At 42.1% G+C, this 19,950-nt stretch overlaps 7 protein-coding genes across 8 annotated transcripts; 2 read left to right on the forward strand and 5 right to left on the reverse strand.

The window, feature by feature from the left end:
• Positions 1-749: 749 nt before the first annotated feature.
• On the reverse strand, positions 750-1,409 carry RB195_009735 (uncharacterized protein; the record flags this gene model as incomplete). Its single annotated transcript, XM_064190424.1, has 1 exon — positions 750-1,409. The coding sequence occupies one exon, from the start codon at positions 1,407-1,409 to the stop codon at positions 750-752; it is 660 nt and encodes a 219-aa protein (XP_064048007.1).
• A 659-nt stretch (positions 1,410-2,068) lies between these two features.
• Positions 2,069-4,961, reverse strand: RB195_009736 (uncharacterized protein; the record flags this gene model as incomplete). Its single annotated transcript, XM_064190425.1, has 2 exons — positions 2,069-2,892; positions 4,820-4,961. 2 exons carry the CDS (start codon positions 4,959-4,961, stop codon positions 2,069-2,071), a joined length of 966 nt encoding a protein of 321 aa, XP_064048008.1.
• RB195_009737 (uncharacterized protein) lies at positions 4,849-12,348 on the forward strand (the record flags this gene model as incomplete). 2 transcript variants are annotated; one of them, XM_064190426.1, is made up of 16 exons in its annotated part: positions 4,849-5,027; positions 5,209-5,307; positions 6,182-6,260; positions 6,315-6,404; positions 6,455-6,520; positions 6,639-6,693; positions 8,773-8,836; positions 8,941-9,037; positions 9,102-9,205; positions 9,329-9,429; positions 9,487-9,631; positions 10,789-10,888; positions 11,590-11,747; positions 11,807-11,966; positions 12,021-12,171; positions 12,233-12,348. In XM_064190426.1, the coding sequence occupies 16 exons, from the start codon at positions 4,849-4,851 to the stop codon at positions 12,346-12,348; spliced, it is 1,764 nt and encodes a 587-aa protein (XP_064048009.1). The 2 variants fall into 2 exon arrangements, with proteins under 2 accessions (XP_064048009.1, XP_064048010.1); XM_064190427.1 differs by lacking the exons at positions 5,209-5,307; positions 6,455-6,520; positions 6,639-6,693; ... (1 more) ...; positions 8,941-9,037; positions 12,233-12,348 and having other exon boundaries at positions 5,014-5,027; positions 12,021-12,188.
• A 2,806-nt stretch (positions 12,349-15,154) lies between these two features.
• Positions 15,155-15,697, reverse strand: RB195_009738 (uncharacterized protein; the record flags this gene model as incomplete). Its single annotated transcript, XM_064190428.1, has 1 exon — positions 15,155-15,697. One exon carries the CDS (start codon positions 15,695-15,697, stop codon positions 15,155-15,157), a length of 543 nt encoding a protein of 180 aa, XP_064048011.1.
• A 65-nt stretch (positions 15,698-15,762) lies between these two features.
• Positions 15,763-16,707, reverse strand: RB195_009739 (uncharacterized protein; the record flags this gene model as incomplete). The annotated part of the gene is made up of 1 exon (XM_064190429.1): positions 15,763-16,707. The coding sequence occupies one exon, from the start codon at positions 16,705-16,707 to the stop codon at positions 15,763-15,765; it is 945 nt and encodes a 314-aa protein (XP_064048012.1).
• Positions 16,708-17,103: 396 nt separating this feature from the next.
• Positions 17,104-17,844, reverse strand: RB195_009740 (uncharacterized protein; the record flags this gene model as incomplete). Its single annotated transcript, XM_064190430.1, has 1 exon — positions 17,104-17,844. One exon carries the CDS (start codon positions 17,842-17,844, stop codon positions 17,104-17,106), a length of 741 nt encoding a protein of 246 aa, XP_064048013.1.
• Positions 17,845-19,628: 1,784 nt separating this feature from the next.
• On the forward strand, positions 19,629-19,919 carry RB195_009741 (uncharacterized protein; the record flags this gene model as incomplete). The annotated part of the gene is made up of 1 exon (XM_064190431.1): positions 19,629-19,919. The coding sequence occupies one exon, from the start codon at positions 19,629-19,631 to the stop codon at positions 19,917-19,919; it is 291 nt and encodes a 96-aa protein (XP_064048014.1).
• Between the last annotated feature and the right edge of the window lie 31 nt (positions 19,920-19,950).

Here is a 19,950-nt window from a genome sequence, read left to right on the forward strand (position 1 = left end):
AGTTTGCGACGGTCCTATCGCAGTCCCAGCTACTGCCTTCACCGTGCCGTTTCGTGCCCGTAGGCAAATGCACCGCAACTACACTCGTGTCGTTCGTTCGTGTCGTTTTGACCCGATCATATATGCGCAGTTCTTCATAGATAAAACACTACGTGGAGGTTTGGTACAATCGTGACTCACTTCACTAATGAGAGGTGGTGTCATGGTCGATCAACCTCTTTTTTCTTCCTTCATTTGATGAGCGGCCTGGTATTGCTGCGTGTGCCCGCACCTGCGTCGAAGTCTTGTGCATTGCTCTGTCCAACCTTCTCGATCTGCAGCAAGTGATCACACAGAATCTATACATTGTTCACCGTTTCATAGACTGCGAAACTTGGTGGGTCGTTTGAATCGCCTCTTCCCACCAAGTGACCTGGTTATCTTCGGGTCGACAATGTCCTTGGGGATTTTTGCAATGCGCTGGAGTAGAGGACTTTTTGCAATATCTGGGTAACTTCCGCCATGTCAAACAGCTCGCACATGCTAAGTTCAACGCCTAAATTCCAGAAAATAGAGTTCTTCGCCCAAAATGCTCTAAAACCACTGTTTTCGGTAATGTCCTTCATTACCGAGAAGAAGAGCTTGGATCGGTCCCCCAAATTTTTTCTGAAGAAGACTCAAAAAATCAAAGTATTAGATTGAGTCGAAAGTTCTCGGACAAATTGACAATATTTTTATTTATTTTGCAATTTTCAAACGATAACTGTAAATCATTTGAAGTATGCCCCATTGGCATCGATGGTCTTCTGCCAACGTTTAGGCAGATCGTAGATGCCTTTGCTCCAGAACGCTGGGGACTGCTCCTTGAAGAACTGCTCGAGGGCCTTTTTGATGTCGTCGCGGGTTTGGAAGTCTTGACCATCCAGATGACGTTGAAGACAGGAAAAAAGGTGGTAGTCCGAGGGAGCTAGATCTGGGGAATACGGTGGGTGTGGTAAAATGTTCCAACCGAATTTCGTCAGTTCCGCCTTGGTCGTTTTTGCAATGTGCGGCCGAGCGTTGTCGTGGTGGAAGTAGACTTCGAGCTGTTGCGGACGTGCAGTTTCGAGATTTGACTTCAAATTCTTCAGTTGCTCAACGTAGACGTCTGCGGTCACTGTACATCCCTCATCGAGCAGCTCCCAGTATTTGACGCCGTGCACGCTCCACCAGATGCAGAGCACAACCTTTTTGGCGTGTACGTTGGGTTTAGGGACGTCTTCTGCATCCGTACCTTTGTCAACCCATTGGGCACGCGGCTGAATGTTAGAATAGGAAATCCACTTCTCATCCCCGGTGACTAGGTGCTCAAGCCAAGTGTGGGTGCGCTTGAGCGTGAGGAGAGAAAGTGCCGTATCAGCGGGGCAGTCCATGTCATACTGCGTCAGCATGTGGTACCCATCGACCTAGTTTTCGCACCTTGCCGATTGACTTCAATCCGCGAGCAACTGAGGTTTGACTCACCCTAAGAGCGACTGTCAGTTCGCGAGTGGTTTGATACGGATCCGCTTCCACCTGCCTCCGCAGCAAGTCCAAATCCAACTCCATCGGGCGTCCCGAACGGTCTTCATCTTCAATGGAATAGTCGCACGACGCGAGCTTCGGGTGCCACTTGTAGACTGTAGACTTCTAGCGGGGGCGTGCTCCTTGTAAACTTCCTTCAGACGTCTATCGATATCCGCGGGTTTCTGGCCAGATAGATGAAGAAAGAGTATGACGTTGCGGAGATGGAGTGATGACCGCTTGAAATTACGTGGCATGGTAGCAGGAAAGGAAGTAGCTCAGTGTAATTGTTAACCTACACTTTGAAGAGCCTTTTATACTCTATCAAACGGTAGCTAACATGTCCATTTTTGTCAGCTCTTTGCTGAGTGATGATCTCTAGAAGTCATCACTACCATATTGTCCGAGAACTTTCGACTCAACCTAATATTTCCTTCGTTTCTCTTCTTTTACATCTGAGAATTTCAGGATAACAGATTATTTTATAAGGGTATTCCGCTAAAGTCAAATTCAGAACAATAGAGTTCTTCCATCTGGAATTATATAATTATAATAATAATAATAATAATAATAATAATAATAATAATAATAATAATAATAATAATAATAATAATAATAATAATAATAATAATAATAATAATAATAATAATAATAATAATAATAATAATAATAATAATAATAATAATAATAATAATAATAATAATAATAATAATAATAATAATAATAATAATAATAATAATAATAATAATAATAATAATAATAATAATAATAATAATAATAATAATAATAATAATAATAATAATAATAATAATAATAATAATAATAATAATAATAATAATAATAATAATAATAATAATAATAATAATAATAATAATAATAATAATAATAATAATAATAATAATAATAATAATAATAATAATAATAATAATAATAATAATAATAATAATAATAATAATAATAATAATAATAATAATAATAATAATAATAATAATAATAATAATAATAATAATAATAATAATAATAATAATAATAATAATAATAATAATAATAATAATAATAATAATAATAATAATAATAATAATAATAATAATAATAATAATAATAATAATAATAATAATAATAATAATAATAATAATAATAATAATAATAATAATAATAATAATAATAATAATAATAATAATAATAATAATAATAATAATAATAATAATAATAATAATAATAATAATAATAATAATAATAATAATAATAATAATAATAATAATAATAATAATAATAATAATAATAATAATAATAGTAACAATAATAATAATAATAATAATAATAATAATAATAATAATAATAGTAATAATAATAATAATAATAATAATAATACTAATAATACCAATCATACTGGCTAATAATAATAATAATAATAATAATAATAATAATAATAATAATAATAATAAATAATATAATAATAATAATAATAATACTAATAATAATAATAATAATAATAAATCGTAGCTGAGTACCGACAATATTGTCGCATGCAATGGGTTTGAAATTATAGCGGCGAAGAAATGTGGTGTTCTTCGGTCGGGGGAAAAAAACTCTGAACAACCAACATACTGGCTAATAAAGAGACTCAAAATTTGTGTGTGATAAGTCACACACAAATTCAGTGTCACAGTCACTAATTTGATAGAGTTAAAGGCATCACCCCATGAATCTGAGATGGTGCAGATTTCAGGTGGAGTATTCGTATACAGGATGGGAGACTACAGAGAGGGGGGTGATTCCGCCCATTTCTTGCTAATTGCCGTAAAAAGCGGCCCGGAAGATACGGCTTCATTCGTTTTGGCGCACCTTTTTCTACAAGAGGTTCGATTGGAGCGCGCCAGTCTTGTGCGGCGCCGCATCTTCCGGACCGTTTTTTACGGCAATTAGCAAGAAATGGACGGAATCACCTCCCTCTCCGTAGTCTCCTATCCCGTATACGAATACTCCACCTGAAATCTGCACCACCTCAGATTCGTGGGGTGATGCCTTTAAGTCAGGACAATACATAGTCGAGTTTGATGGACGGCGTTTAGGAATAGATTCGTACGAAGAAGGCTATGTTCCACTTCATTGTAAGTCAAATTTTTGACGCATAGTCCTTTTCGACAGATTTCAACGTTACTCGAACAAAACGCTCTGTTTCTATGGTACAAAGCACATGTTTGGACGGGTGTAGCGTATTTGGCAAGAGATAGAATAGACTGCTGAGGAAACCGGCACAAGGGTGGCGCGTTCTAGCATCTAGCGTGATCCGCAGGAACAAAAATTTCCACGCCGTTTCTAAGGAGGATTACTGGGATTTGACCAGTGCCACGCTCATACTGGTTTTCAACACTCAGAACTGTACATTTTTGCACAGAGATTCCAACATCGTCAGCTTCGTGATTCGTTGCCTTTAAATAAAGTTCGGATTTTCACACTTATTTATATCAAATTCGTATTATCGTATTATCTACAACAGAACTGATGCCTTGAAACACTTCGTTCCATAACTAAGATTTAACTGCTCTACCTATAATGATCGGAACAAATATATCAATGAAGTGTATAACGGAAAGATGGGCTTAAAAGGAGAAAATCCTCTCTTTGGTCTCTATCGATTTTTTTCCATGAGAAAGAGATTCTTTCTTGTTTACTCTATTGTCCTTTCTTGTTTACCATCTCCTTTTCCTTTTTTCCTAATCGTGTTCGCTCTATCGTCCAATTGCTCATCTTATTCTTTCCTTGCACGAACCTAGAGCAACCTTGGAAGCATTTCATTTCAGTCCTGTCGTTCGATGCGTTCTGGACATTGTACAGTTAAAAGTACCAAATATTTGCTAATTAGCAATAGTGCAGTTTTTTCCCTTACGTGGCACTTGCGATGTTCAGTATAAATGAAAGAGTAAGTGATGCGACAAATGAAGTAATAGGCTAATCCAGGTTGTAAACCACAGATGTACCGTATCTGCTGCTTTCCCAAACAAACCTATACATTTGAAATTGTATTAAGGAGTGATTATCCGAAAAGTACAACCTGACTCTTAACTTGACAGTATTGCAGAGCACTGAAATTTCTCAAGACTTCCCCTACACTTAGTTTCGCCAAAGGGCTGAGTTGATCATGCTCAGGAAATGCTCCAGTTTCTAAACCGGTTTTCGGGGATCATGATTTTTCTCTCCTAAAATGCGTCTGTAAATCCTCCAATTCTAGCATTATACTGTGGAACCAGTTCAACTTCGATGTTTTTGCGGAACTTTTCGGAGATGATGAACTTACTCGTGTTAATCTGCAGCTTGGGCATAAACATGGACGCGAAATCGTCGTCCTTGTCGCTGAATCGCTTCTTAAGGAGGCGCGATTCCGTCGTTAATCTTTGCCGTTTCTGTCCCACTATCGCGGCGACGCCGATAGAGCACATAATAGTCGCGGAGACAGGTCACTCACTGAAAACTGCAATTATTCTCCTCCTCATGTCCGTCTCAAGGTGAGTGCATCGTTCTAGATCTTTCATCCTCTGCCCTACTTGCACCGTGTTTGAAGAACTAAGAAAAAAGTATTACTTCTCAGAAAATGCTTATCTCTCTCTTCTGCAGCACTTGTACACCGCTGGATTTGCTTCTCTTCTAGCAATTAATAAAATTTCAGTTTTAGCAAACTTTATTCAGGTTGAAAATCCTCGTACTATCGATTTTTCTGCAAAGAGTTTTTGGGAACGCCAGCGAAGGATTTGAGGACATAACATCAGCCAATATTTTTTCGGAAAGGTAAGAGATATCCAGAGGAAATAATTAGCACCCTAAATGGTATGATGTAGCCGAAAGTTTCTGGTTGGCAAAGAACGAAAAGATATATGTATGAGTGCTGGTTGTGCTGAGCGGTGTAGTGTAGGTATGTGGGATTCTACAAAAGTCTCGGCATATTGTTTTATAGCTGTTTGAAAGGTCTGTACATAAAGTGGACATAATTGCAGCGAGGGATATCTGACAGCGAGACTACGTAAACTATTCAAAATTCGTCTTAAACGGTAGCTAAAAATCTGTTATTTTTTTCAGGTTTAGCGATGAAGCTGTTTCACAGGCTGTTAAAGAAAAAAATTCTTTTTTGCCTTCTGTATATTTTGTAAACCCCTGTATTTTGTAATTGTATCTAAGTAGTCTCTTAAAAGTCTTACAGTGCACTGCTGTGATGCGACTTTTACAGTTACTGTAAATCTTCAAAAGGTTGAAATGGGTGTCACAGAAAATCATTCAAGGAGATTTAAGAGTGCTATCAGAACTTAATATTGAAACATTAGTTCAACCTGTTATGACAACGCTTCCTATCCCTGCACGGGGAAATTCGAAAAAACAAAAAAAAATGAGCTGCACACGGGAGCTCTTAGAACAACCTACTTTAAACTGCTACTAATTTACTAACTACTTATCACTCACTAGAAGTAGTCGCTAGTAGTTATGCTCTTCATCCGGGAAGTATTTTAGCAAATCTGAACAGTGATTAAAAGAATAACAAGGCTTTTCGAGTGGTTTCAGTTCAGTCTGTTTCTGCTAAAATAAAACCTTTGATTTGATCTGTTGATTTTGAAAATTCTAAGAACAGTCGCAGCTCTTAAGCATCAATATTGCGCTAGCTTCCCTTCAGAGACGAATTTCCTCCTCCTTCCACTTTCGAGGATTCATTTGCCGCCTCATCTAAACAGCAGCCTCCGGAAACCGCCAAGGTATCTTCAGCACACAGGAGTTTCGCTATATCCCTAATTTAATCATGGTTCTAGGATGGCCACATACTTCACAACTATTTCCAAAAGAAGAGGGAAAAACTTGACAAGAAGTTGAACAAATATGCATCGCCTCCTAAGCACTTGGTAAGGTCATCTCATGGTCGACGTTTTATGGAAAACTGGCAACAGTTTAGAGCGACATGATATCTTCCAATAGTGGCTATGGCGATCCAACGAGTCGAAGGTCATCAAACGTTAGAGTAGGTCGAAAGAATATTGTTGCGGACTTATTACAATATTTTACGCTTCGGTGAAACCAATTCAAAGAAATTATTGTCACTGTTTTCTTTTTCTTCCTCACCATTCTTTATTTTGGAGGTCAATCGAGATTCTGAAGAAGATCGTCAAGTGATCGCAGGAATACCGGACTTGAGTGAGTGGTCGGCGATTCAATAGAGTCTTGAACCAAGTATGGAGATATTTGAACGGATGGCGCTGTGTGAGAAAAAATAGGGACTAACCATCACTTGGCAACTGCTTTATATGCCTCATTTCACTTCCTCAAAAAATGTTATCCGATTCTGCTCAATATTTCTCAGAAGAAATCAATCTAGAAATGGTTATATTGTTTAGATCTTATCGTCCTTCCGATTTTAATCGCATGACCTCCATAACACGCTCTATCGTTTCTTTAAAGTGGTTTTCTGAAGAAGAACTTTTGTTCTTGTGTTCTTATTTTCTTTTCTGAAGAAAACTTTGTTTCACACGCTTCCTCAGAAAAGAAAATAAGAACATAAGAACAAAAGTTCTATCTAACTTCATCAATCAAACATTTGTTGAAGTAAGGTAAAAATGAGAACTAATGATTCTGGGTTAGATCTAGTATCATTAGTTCTAATTTCACTTTCTATACAAACTTCCAGTATGGCTGAGCAAAAAAATCGCTTTATGTATCCACACAAAATTTTTTGTTATACCTTATGGTGTCCTACTTCGCATTTGGCTTGCTAGAGTTATTGGTTACTAGAGAGCGTCTTTTTTTTGTCAAAAATTGGAACAAAATTTTCAATGAATTCAAAAAATTAAATTAGAATGATGTTGTTTTCAATACATTTCAGTAGTTTCATTCTCAATAACGTGATCATTCTAGTCATCAATTTCCTTCTGTCATCTATAGAGGGGATTTCCGATTCCGTTCTGTAGAATCAAAATGGTTTTTGATCGGAAAAGTTTTGATCGGAAGAGCATACATAAGGTGCCTAAAGTGTTATTATTTTCTCCTACTCTTAATATTAGGCTGACAACTAATTTCTGTTACTTTGCAACATTTCATTTGCAAACTGCTTATTCACATATATTTAGTTTTAGATCGTTGATCATCCATTGGTATCGACGACATGTTTCCACCGTACAGTTTGTAGATTCAATCCTTGTAGAAGTCCAGTCCAGGGGCTAGGGATCAAAAACTGCCAAAAGTCCATTTTGAGCTCATCATCTGAGAAGTGGCGTCCGTCCGAGTGATGATCCAGAGATCGAAACAAGCGGTAATCGGACGGTGGTGATGTCCGGATTGTTTGGCTGGTGAGGAATGATGATCCAGTCGAGAGTGCGCAACTTCATCTGAGTCAATTTCGCGACATGTGCGGGCGCCCGGTCATGAAAGGAGAAAACTTTCTTCACAACCTCTCTAAGCTTTGCAGCCACACAGTACCTCTCAACTTTGATGTAGAACTGTGTGGCAGAAGCTCTCAATGATTGACTTCATTGACATCCCACCAGCAACACAACATGATCTTCACGTATTCTGGAACGATTGATTTCAGGGCTTCACGAAATGGAAACATGGCACCGCCACAAGCAGCCATGAACGGAGTGATAGAATATGGAGTACTTAAGATAGATTAATAATCTGTACTTTTGGACTGACAGGTCGACTAAATCAATTCCACGAGCAAAATCTCTAAAGGGTAACAGAAATTAGTTGTCTTGTAGATCGAGCCAGCGCAGTTGAGTCACTGGTTGGTTGTGTGACCTGCGTCCATAATTTCGCTTAATGGCATCACCCCACGAATCTGAGGTGGTGCAGATATCAGGTGGAGAATTCTTATAAGGGGATTGTAGATTAGGGAGAGGAGTGTGATTCCGTCCATTTCTTCCTAACTCCCGTAAAAAACGGCTCGGAAGATGCGGCGCCGCACAAGGTTGGCGCGCTCCAGTCGAACTCCTTGTAGAAAAAAGTTCGCTAGAATGCCCGAAGCCGTATCTTCCGGCTCGTTGTTACGGCAGTTAGGAAGAAATGTATGGAATCACTCTCTTTCCCATAATCTACTAGGCCGTATACGAATACTCCACCTGAAATCTGTATCACCTCAGATTCGTGGAGTGATGCTTTTAAGTTTGTGTAAGATTCTTCTTCAACAGATGAATTGAATCTTTGACTGCATTTTTTATCTGGATCTATAGCTATGCCATTGGTCATGAATTCTTGATTGAGTATAGACCTCGTTTGCAGACGATCCTTGTTTCCGCCGTTATGCCAATTGCATCATCGTCAACGCGCAACCTTTTGAAAGGCGGTGAGTGCTCCTTCAATGAAATATAGAATATAATCAATTAATTTGTAATTAGATTCTAACTCTATTTCTATCTGATCTATACTCTATTTAACGAAGGCTTACAGTTCATCACTATCGCTGCTTCACTGCAAATCTTATTGTATCCGCAGTCAAACAGGAGCCTACAGTTGCCGATCTTTTGTATACGATAATATAAACCAGGTATTCAACTAAAAAAGGATCATTCAGTCAAAGAATGCACATGAGAGACCCGCCCACATTTCAGGTTTGCGATCTCTTTGCTCACGTTGGTGATCAGGCTCCAGCTCGGCTGTTGAAATTTCAAAGCCGAGACTATTTTGAACCTACACATGCATATCAATGCATGAAGTGAGTTCGGTAGAATTCCTCTTCCATCGCCTCGTAGAAGGACGAGAAAAATTGAAGCATGACCTACCTCACACCAATGAAGTCCGCTTTGAACGCTTTTCTTTTGTGAAAAAGTGAATTCAGTTTCCCTATATCTTCTACTACGACTACTCATGTCCCAACCACCATTAAAACAACGACTGTGGCGCTGTTGCCGGCTCGTCCCACACTGCCTGTCGATCACAGTGCGCTTATTAAGTCTTTTCCTGAGGGATTCGCTCACGAAAAGTGACCTGTTGTAGTTGTGGCTCGAGCGACGAAAGTGGATCGTCGGGAAGACTCTGAAAAGATCGTGAAAGCGAAAGAGGTGAACGAATTGACGAAACAAAACCATTCCAGCGCCACCTCTGCAGCTAGATCGTATTGCCCGTCGGGGAAGAGAATCAGGTTAGACCAGACCAAACCAATTTCTGGGGAAGTTTCATTCAATCGTATGGCAAAAACAAAGGTAAACTTCGATAACTTTCTGGGATAGAATTCAAAAAGTGTGAGTTCGAACGAGGAGGAAATTGACAGTGAGATGAGTAGATTGCATGCAGACAGTCTAGGTGAAAGCAAGATTAACGCGATGTCCAGTTGAAGAAAGTGGTTTTGTTGTAAACATCGGTAACAATGGAATTGTTTGAAAGACGTGCAGCAGGAGAAATCAAGTAGTGGGTTTAGGAGCTTAGAAGTTTTTGTCTCGTACAGTCTTCAGCATAAGCATAAGCTTGACTAAATTACAGTAGTAATAATTTACCTAAACAAATTTTGAATAAGCCACTTAAAGGGAGCGCATCATGAAATCGACGATGTTGGGATCTCTACGTGAAGAGATTAGGTTAGAGATGTAGACTGCGATTATGAGTGCTCAATTCCCTTAATATTGGAGAACGGCGTGGAAAACGGCATTGCCGATCGAATTTCCCTTGGAGGCACCTAACAACGTAAAGGACGGCGTATGCAAGCGCAGGCGTACGCGCCACATCCGCCAGCGAGCAGGGGGAACGGCATCAGTGAATTGGTGTCCTCTTATCCGCAGACACAGAGCGTATCCCTCCGCTCACATACACCACACGTAGTCAGATGCGTCTTGGGAAAATATTACCAACAAGGCCGTCTTCTACGCCGTTTTACGAAACAGTTACAGGAGTTGAGCGTGATTGCGCTCGCATTCTTGATCTACACACTTAACCTTTCCCTATCTTTTCAGGTAGAAATCCCAGCATCGTCAATCTCGTGTTATGCTGCCTCTGACAATTCAGAGGTTGACCCTGACTATCTATTTTCGGTCTTCAAAATCCTTAAAAAAACGAGAAAGAACGTGTGCGTGAGAAAATCGAATAATTTTTACGAACACTCGAAATGCTATATAATGACACTTCCAGCTTGTACCTAGCACCAATTTTGACTCGAATTTGAGTTAAATGTGTGCCTGTAGATCAATCTTCCCTTCTAGTTGGAGAGTCTCCGTGGACATATCGAATCTGAGCTTTCGTTTTAATGGATGCATCAACTACAGACATTAACAGCTAACCTGTCGGTAAACAAAGTGTTCTTTCCAGTTTTCTACGAACCGAAGGATTTGAACTGTATAAAAATGACGATATAACTCTTCCTGTGACACACGTGGATGAATGCGTTGTTGCGTGCGAAAGAAACATTGTGAGTAGCTTTCGGGCAAAGTTTACATAGTTGGAGGGAGGGGGCACTCAGTGGCACACTTATTCCTCAAAGTAAATAATTAGAGGTGCGAATTACCACGATTCTGAGGTGGTGCGGATTTCCGTTAGTATTCGTATACGGGATAGTAGATTATGGTGAGGGGTGTGGTTCCGTCCATTTCTTCCCAATTGCCGTAAAAAATGGCCCGGAAGATGCGGTGCCTCACAGGGCTGGCCCGCTGCAGTCGAACTCCTTGTAGAAAATAGTGCGTCGGAACGCTCGAAGCCGTATCTTCCGGGCCTTTTTCTACGGCAATTAGGAAGAAATGAACGGAATCACCCTTCTCTCCATAAAATACAACCCCGTATACAAATACTCCACCCAAAATCCGTACCACTCCAAATTCGTGGGGTGATGTCTTCAAGTCAGTCGTGGCCCAAGCCCTAAGCATTCGTCTTAGATGATCTATGACATGTAAACTAAAATTACTAAGAGAAAAAAGAAATAAGGGCGGCATTGAGTGCCCTCCACCAACTACATGTTTTCCGTAGCTTTCTAAGTATTTATCAGGTGGATATGTGTAAAGCTAGAAATAACACACAGAAATCTTGTCTGTAAAATTCAGATGAATGCTGAAAGGATTCACTTAGCCTCTTGACTTTTTATCTTTCCTCATAGCTCCAGGATAGCTCCTGATTCAGGTTTCTGGACAAGCGCTCGACTGCAGATCCTTCGACTACTCCTCATCTTCCTGTTCGTTCTCATCAGAAACGGCAGTTCCTGTTGGAAATGGCCAGCTTAAGCAGCGCGATGATTCATACTACTACGAGAAAATATGTGTAGCAGAGAGCGCGGTGAAGTTCGTGATATTTTTGTGAGCGACATAAAGAGCTTCGTTCCCTAGCAAAATTTTTTCAGGAACTGCTCACCTACATTCACGCGATTTCCACAAATGGTACTCGTCGGCTTCGCTGAAGCTGTAGCGGATGCTGCATCTTTTGAATCTTGTTTTGAATACTGTCTCGATAGTCATGCAACGTTTGGTTTTAACTGTTCCAGTGGAATGTACTTCTTCGAGGTCTGCGAAATTCCCGTGAGTGACATCGTATTTGCAAAATGTTACAATTTCCAGGAAGCGCAACTTAACTGCGTTCTAAATTCGGAGGATCGACACACTCAAAAGGACCTGTTCACTGAAGAAAACACAGATATTGTGGACTACTTCGAAATCGGATGTCAAGAACCAAGAGGAAAAGCAAGGATGAGAGCAGCAAAAACGTTTGGTGAATCTCACATCTAATTTATCACAAGACCTCTGTCAGAAAAATTACTCAATCTATGCAGCTTGGGTTATAAATATCGAGTGCTTGGTGAGTAATGATACCAGTGTTCGAAAACATTCGTCCTTGCCACGCCTAAAAGTTGCCCAGTGGCTTCTCCTCGATCGAGAATGGTCATAGTATTTTTTGAGCTACTCGGTGATGAAATTTGACCATAGGATCGACCACGGTCCTCTTGTTGTCTGTTTTCTTTCGTGGGAGCTAGTAGTTGATGCTGATCCTTCCTCGGATCTCGCTCTCTGGAGGGATCTGATCCGGTTAGTCGTGAGACTAGGTGGCGCACCTCCAAGCGGCGGAGCGATTTTGTGCTTGCCGTAAGACGCAGGTAGGAGGGCGGGCTCTCTGTTTCTCCTATGCCAAGACTGACTCATAAAACTCTAAATGCTACACTTTGGTCTGGTCAGAATCCTGCGATCAGGTAATAATCAGGTGAAGGGCAAAGGAGACAGTTCGGAGTCACCTCCAACATAAAAGCTTCACATTTCCGCTGCGGAAGACGCAAAGTCCTCCTGTAGAACCTAAAGGACTAGAGGCCAGCAACCTGCCCATGGGTTTTAAAATTATATGTAGACACAGGTATAAGAAAGAACCTCCTACTCCAAAGGAACGTCTGGGCCAGGAAAGCGGGGTTGCAGGAATCATCTAGGCTACCAGAACGGAGAAGGACTAGGATGGCGATCTGTGCTTATAACGCACGTACGCTTGCATCAGAAGCGGCCATCGAAGATCTGATGATGCCAGCCAAGAATATTGTGTACGACGTCATCGGACTGACCGAGGCAAAACGACACCATCCACTGAACGCCTCTAAAAAAGTTAGAGGTGAAACGAACGCGAAGAATTATTAAAACATGCGACAAAAGGTAAGTTGGTGGAGCTGTGGTCTCTTCAGAACGAGCTTACCACGGCTTGTTTACCACAGCTGACGAAATACTACATCATCGTCCGTAAAGGGTTTTTTTTTTGACAGATGTTGCTGTTGAACCAAACTCTATATGTGATTGGATCACTAACTTCTTCGAGAAATATTCTTCCCTTCTTCAAAAGAGAAAAAACCACAAAGTTCACAAAGCGAGGTATTAGACTTAGCATTATTTGATACTTCTTCGCTTCACCGTTTTTGAAAAGATACTACAAAATACGAGAGAAATACGATTGACTCATAGAGCATCTTCACGACTGCAAAAAAAAAACTGAGATTTTTAAAACCACCAAGCAATGCTTTTCGAAAACTCTTTGGCTAATACAAAGCGTAGAGCTGCTCGAGCTGCAGGCAATCTCGGACTCACGTCTGAACTCGCCGGGATCGATAGAGAGGCGATGAAAGGAAATCTCAAAAGACAAGAACTGCAGTGTTAGCTGAATCTGTAGAGGCAGAAAAGAGCATTCCCTCTACCCGTCGAGTACTTGGCGATCCCAAGGCAGAGATGATCGCAAGCCGGAACGAGGAGGGAATGGAGCAACTCATTCACAAGTTCTACCCTCTCTTTTTTCGAGTGGCATCTGCGCTTGCGTAATCATTCTGAAGTAGGATGAAAACGTCGCTGCATAGGTTCTACCTCCATAGGTCCAAAACACGGCATGGAAGGAAGACCAGCAAGCTCGTGTTGTTGTATAAAAAGGGAGGCTAGCATGATATTAGTAACTAGCTCACTGTTCGTCATCTATAAAGAAAAGTAATCCACAGGAGTATTCCTCAACATGATGAAAAAGTGCTAGATGAAGAACAACTGAACAAGAAATGCAAACAAACAGAGCTTCAAAATAGATTCACTGTGACTGACCTCATTCGCACAGTTTCGAAACTCACCGAGGTACCACTAGAGTACGAGATGTCGCTGTGTTTCACCTTTATCGACTTTTGAAAGTCCTTGATTCAGCTAAGGTGGAAGTTCCACCTTAGTGCCGAGCAGAGATGCTCTGGACACGTTCCTCCTTAGCACATAATGGTAGTTCGAATATGCAATCCAACAGCTGAAATGAGACGTCATGGGAGTGAAAGTTGAGGGTTCATCGTTCTGATAACGTCTAGCATCAGGCAAGTGGAACGAATGTTGGCCAAATATTATACGTCAAAATATGTGTAAATATCAGTCTTCAGGTGAATTTGCGAAAAAGATGTTCATGACAAACGGGAGATCTCGGATACTCTATTTACGCTTAACGGAACCAACATATTCGAAAGCCTTAGTTGTGTATATCTAGGTTGAAAAATGGATATATGGAATGGTCTGATCACCGCGCTGGGAAAGAGGAAACAAGCATTTCGGGACCGTATAGGAGTGTCGAGGAAGTAATGGAAAAGACCAAAAACACCAGACTTCGTGCTCACCTTTCTATCAACAGCGTACTCCCTGTTTTTACCTGTGCTTCAGAAACCTGGACACTTCGCATGCAGGGAGAAAATGTGGTCAGAGTCATCGAATGCCCAATCGGAAGAGCGTTGCCAGGAGTATTTTTGTAGTAGGATCGACTTACTTACTTGACTTAATCGGCGGGCTGATGTCATCGCCTGACGCGATTACCCGCATCTTCGCCGAGGTGTGCCGTCCTTGAACACAGCTCTCCCCAACCTTCTCGATCTTCTGCGAGAGCTTGCACAGAATCAATCCATTCGTCGTTATTCCATGTTCTGCGAAACCTTACGTCTCGCCTGAACTGCCTATCCACGCCGAGTGTCCTCAGGTCCTCTTTTACCACCTCAGTCCAGAACTTCCGTTTTCGGCCAGGTGGCTTCTTCTAGCTCGAACCTGACCAACTCTTCAGAACTCGTTGGACAAAGCGGTCTCCTTAATATATGGCCAAAGAAGCGAAGACGATTTACTTTAGCCGTTTTCGAAGGCGGTGCAAGATGTTGATATCTTCCACGTGTCATCCGCCGGTAAACCACATCAATTTCTGCGTAAAGATCTTCATTGTGGCATACTCAAGGCCAAAAGTAGCCAAGTAGTCGTCTAAGCAGCTTTCGTTCCGTGCAGTCAAGCCTCTCCATAACCGTTGATGGTGCTGCCCAAGCCTCCGATCCGTACATCATGGTGGGGCGAATTGCGGATAGGTAGACTCGCAGCTTGACTTCGTTGGTGATGGGGGTCGACCAAAGAAATTTCGTTAAGGAGTTAAATGCAGAAGTGGCCTTAGCGCATCTTTGCTGAACGTCTCTCTCGTAGCTGCCGTTGTTCTTCAGCATACAGCCCAGGTAACAGAACTCATCGACGAGTTCTATCGGTTGTCCGTCCACCCTGATTCCCGTTCGAGGTCTCGAAGAGATCCACATCTGCTTGCATTTATCAGGGCGTAAGCGTAGTCCGTAGGCTGCAGTCAGCTTCGATACAAGGTTGACAACATGTTGAAGTTTCGTACTGCTTTCCGCGAATATAACAACATCGTCGGCGTACTCGAGGTCAGTCAAGGGGCACCCTAATGGTGCTAAGACAATGTCGGCAGGACACTGGTCGACTGTTCTTCGCATAGTGTCGTCGATTGCGAAATTAAACAAGAAAGGTCCTGCCACTGCCCCTTGTCTTCCTCCAGTTATCACTTCAAACGGGTTGTACATCCGGCTGGTGTTCGAACTGCAGCAGTTGTTCGTTGATCCATGTCATCAAGCAAGCGAACGAACTTTCCTGGTACTCCATCGGCGCGGAGCGCGTTGAGAAGATGGCCTCGGTGAGGAGAGTCGAACGCGGCTTCAAAGTCCAGGAACGCTAGTTGCATTGGCTTCGAATACAGCTGCCAGATTTCGATCACTCTCCTGACGATGAACACCTGGTCAATCGTAGATCGACCAGGACGAAAGCCAGCTTGCTCGTCGCGCGTTGTTTCTTCGCGATGTCTAATGTGTCGGTCCAGGATAATGCGCTCCAGTACCTTGTACATAACACACAGCAAAGAGATTCCTCGATAATTCCTTGGGTCCGTGACGGATAACTTCTTGTGGAGGGGAATTATTATAGCGTGTCTCCACGAATCAGGTATCCTTTCGTTTATCCATATTGAACGGATGATCTTTGTCATCTCACGAATCCCAGACGGAGGAAGATATTTTAGCATTTCTGCGCTAATCCCGTCGTCTCCACCAGATTTTTCATTCTTCATTTTCTGAATACAGACCAGGACCTCCGACTCGGTCGGTGGCTCCTCGTTAACCGCATGTGTCGGTCTATGAACGTGTTCGAGTTCAGGAGCTGACGGTGCTAGCCGGTTCAGCAAGGTCTTTAAGTGTTCCTTCCAAATTGGAAGGGTTGCTTCACCGACAGCTACTCCATTAGCAGTGTTGAGGACATGGGAACATCTTTTCATTTTGCCGCTATACTGTTTTAGTAGAGCGTAGGCTCTCCGCGGGTTCCTGTGCTCCCACGCCTTCTCAAACTCCATCGCTCTTGACATCCACTCGTTATCGCGGTCTTGTTGCAGTTGACGACGCAGCTTCCTTCTAAGACGCTTTTCCTGGTTGAAGTCACCAGCAGTGCAGCGGCACATACAGAATTGTACATGGATTTTGTTTCCGCAGATGCAAAGGCAAACTTCTTCCGCGGCAATAGAATCGGGAGCGTTTCCCCTGCAGCGTCCTGGATGCACTTTGTGAAGGAATCCGCATCGCTAAGCTTCTTCCTGGTCCGTACTCCAACATGAATAGACACACGTTGGCGGAATTTCGTTCTGCATTCTTCATCTTTCAGACCTGCCATGTCGATTTTCGGTTGAAGAGGAACTCCTCGATTTCTTTTGTGGAACCGTATCTTGAAGCTGAGAAGAACTGGACGGTGGTCAGAGTCGAACGCGACGTCCCAAACAGCTCTAGATTTTCGGATATCTGACTGGGGAATGTTCCTCGCCGAGCTGAAGCTTGAGGGTCCTCATCTTCCGCTTGCGCTGCTATTCAGGCGTTAAAAGGGTTGACCCCTGCCACGTGAGCTGATGGCGTCGATGATTCCTCTTAAACGTGAAAGCGATGATGAGGCCCGTCTGTTCGCACAAGTCGACCAGACGGTCACCGTTGTCCGACGTGCGCTCCGCTGCATAGTACCATTTTCCTAGCACATCGGATTGCTGTTCGAGTCCCATCTTCGCATTTGCGTCGATTCCGACAATGACCATCTGCTGGCTTGGTATTTTAGACATCAACGCATTGAGTTCATCACAGAAGGCGTCCTTACTGTTGTTCTCAGCGGTTTCCGTAGGTGCGTGAGCACCTACGATCCAGAGTTTACGTCCTCTGCGATCCCGCAGTCGTAGAAAGGCGCATCTAGACGACGTTGAGCCAAATTCCTCCACCAGCTTCTTGTAATCGTTCCTCACAGCTATCGCGCAGCCACCTACTTTGTTCTCATCAGCATCGCCGCAGTATATGGTGTAATTTTCGACGCTGATGACGGGCCGATCCCTCATGCGTGTTTCCGGCAGTGCAGCAAAAGGCACACAGAGATATCGCAGAAGTCTGGATAGACCGGCTTGTTGGAGTTCACTCGATAGTGTTCGGCAGTTCAACGTGACGAAACGAATGGTTGTTGCCAAAGATTCCATGCTCCCTTCAGGCAGTTGACCTTTCAGGTTATGGGCTTTGGCAGTGTGCTGGACGACAGCACCTTTTTGCAATGTATGGGAAGCTTTCGCCATATAACAGTGCAGGTTATATAGCTCGTACGTTCCCAATGCGTACACTCAAACGCCTGATTGCGTTTAGTTAAAGCAGGGTCACCACGTACAGGAAGCAATCAGACTCGTATACGCGGCCCCGTAGTAGGATTACAACTGAGAAAGATGATTTGATGTTCTACCCTTCGTCAGCGAGGTTAAAGCTTATTGTATTGAAGAGGCTTACCGACACCGCAACTTGCCAAAGAAGATATTATGATCCTCGGATGGAAATGTGACTTTTCACGCTAATATCAAAATTTCAAAGCAAAAGCAGTATCAACATTATATTTCATGACGTATTCTCCTATCAGCAACATCTCTTCAACCTTCATATAGAGAGTGGATGCCCTCGTTGTAGCCGACAGTGCGTCAAAGAAGTTGGCCGTCCAGATGCGTACTTCATCGATGTTGTTAAACTTCTCTGTCATAGCATGCCGCATCGATCGGTAAACGTGATAATCCGAAGGTGAAAGGTCCGGGCTTCGGCGAAACGAAAAAACAGCCCATTTAATTTGGGAGATTGTTGAGTTTGAACATTTGAAAGGTGAAGCGAGTTAACGCGTCGATTGAGCTGGGTTGGAGTCGACACCAGCCTTCAGCAATTGTTTTTTCGTATTCTTTGTCACTGAGGATTTCTTCGCCTTTCCGGAATTGTTCAAACTAGTGCTAACACTGGCTTCGCGAAATGGCGTTCTCCAAACGCTTCACAAACCGTGCCATGCAAATGCACAGTATTTTCTTGAAGTTGGTTGTACAACACAAAAGACGACGCAGAGTGTTTCTTGTCCATCATATTCAAAGGAAGATTTTTACTTAAAATGCAACGAATTAAACGAAAAAAGGATGAGAACATTAAAACATTGCCTAACAAAAAAAACTCCATGCACTACTGCGAAATAATTTCGCCACATTTTTTGCCGAGGGCGACTGTAAAAGTCGCATTTCCATCCAAACATCCCAATCAAATAGGATGGGCTTGCGTTTCAACGAAAACAGTTGGGCTAGAGCCGTGAGCGATTTTGCTACGCGCGATATTAAGCGCATCATAGGAAGACCACTGACCTGAAGGTCAGGCTTCTTTACGAACTTCTTTGAAAAACGTTTAGATATTCTTCGTGTTTCTCGCGAGGTGTAAAACCACTGGACGACTCTCACATGCAAACGCAGGATTTCCTGGGCCTGCTCGACTAATTCGGTAGCCAGAGTTCCCAAAATAAATGAGTTTACTTCCTTTGAGAACAGTGATGGCGCCACTGATTTCCGTCAAGTAGGTTAGAGTCTCATGGTTTGGGCGCTGCATTCAACCATGCTTCCGAACTAGCAACTATAGCAAAAACCTGCGCAAACTACTTAATTCCTAAACAAATGAACTTTTTCAGCGCTTGTCCCGCTCAGCGGTAAGATCGATTTTCTGGTTAGGTGGCACCAGTTTGCCCGGCTATGTGCTTGAATAGAGGGGTTGTGACAGTTTCCAGCTACTTCCTTGTCAAAATGAGTGGTATTAGGAAAGCGCTGTTTCGGTCCCCCATCTGGTAGCTTGCCGTATATGCTTAGGTGTATGCTCACATTAGATAAAGTGTAGCTGTCACCCATAGGTGAGATAAAGTTTGCGTGTTTTTGCTGTTGTTATTGCTCTCCGTCTCGAGTACACATATGATGTCTAAAAGAAGGCATGAGAGGAAGTAGTTCTAAGGTTAATTAATTGATTCATTAGCAATTAGTAAATTACTTGACCACTTTCTCTCTGTGACGCACTCCTATCAATGGCTGAAATTATATTTATATTTGATTTAGCCGTTCCCGATAAACTTGTCATAGCACCAGAAACTCAAACTGAATGGTCTATGTGTGAAGATGGCTTACAGCATCGAAGAAGAGACTGCAGTGACCGTAAGCACTGCGGTTTAGAAAGTAGAAATTGTGGAGAAGCAGCAGTCACTGAAAAGCGCAGGAAAAATAAAGAAAAAGTTAAAGAAGGTGAGAAGGAAAGAGGAAAATTTTTTAAAGAGATAATTCGAAAAGAGAAATTGATTTTCAAGAGATCTCGAATATAGGGCTGTCTTTACACTCTTTCCTAGCGCACCT

The sequence above is a fragment of the Necator americanus genome, chromosome III (genome assembly GCF_031761385.1).
Source record: "Necator americanus strain Aroian chromosome III, whole genome shotgun sequence".
Classification (NCBI taxonomy): Eukaryota; Metazoa; Nematoda; class Chromadorea; order Rhabditida; family Ancylostomatidae; genus Necator; species Necator americanus.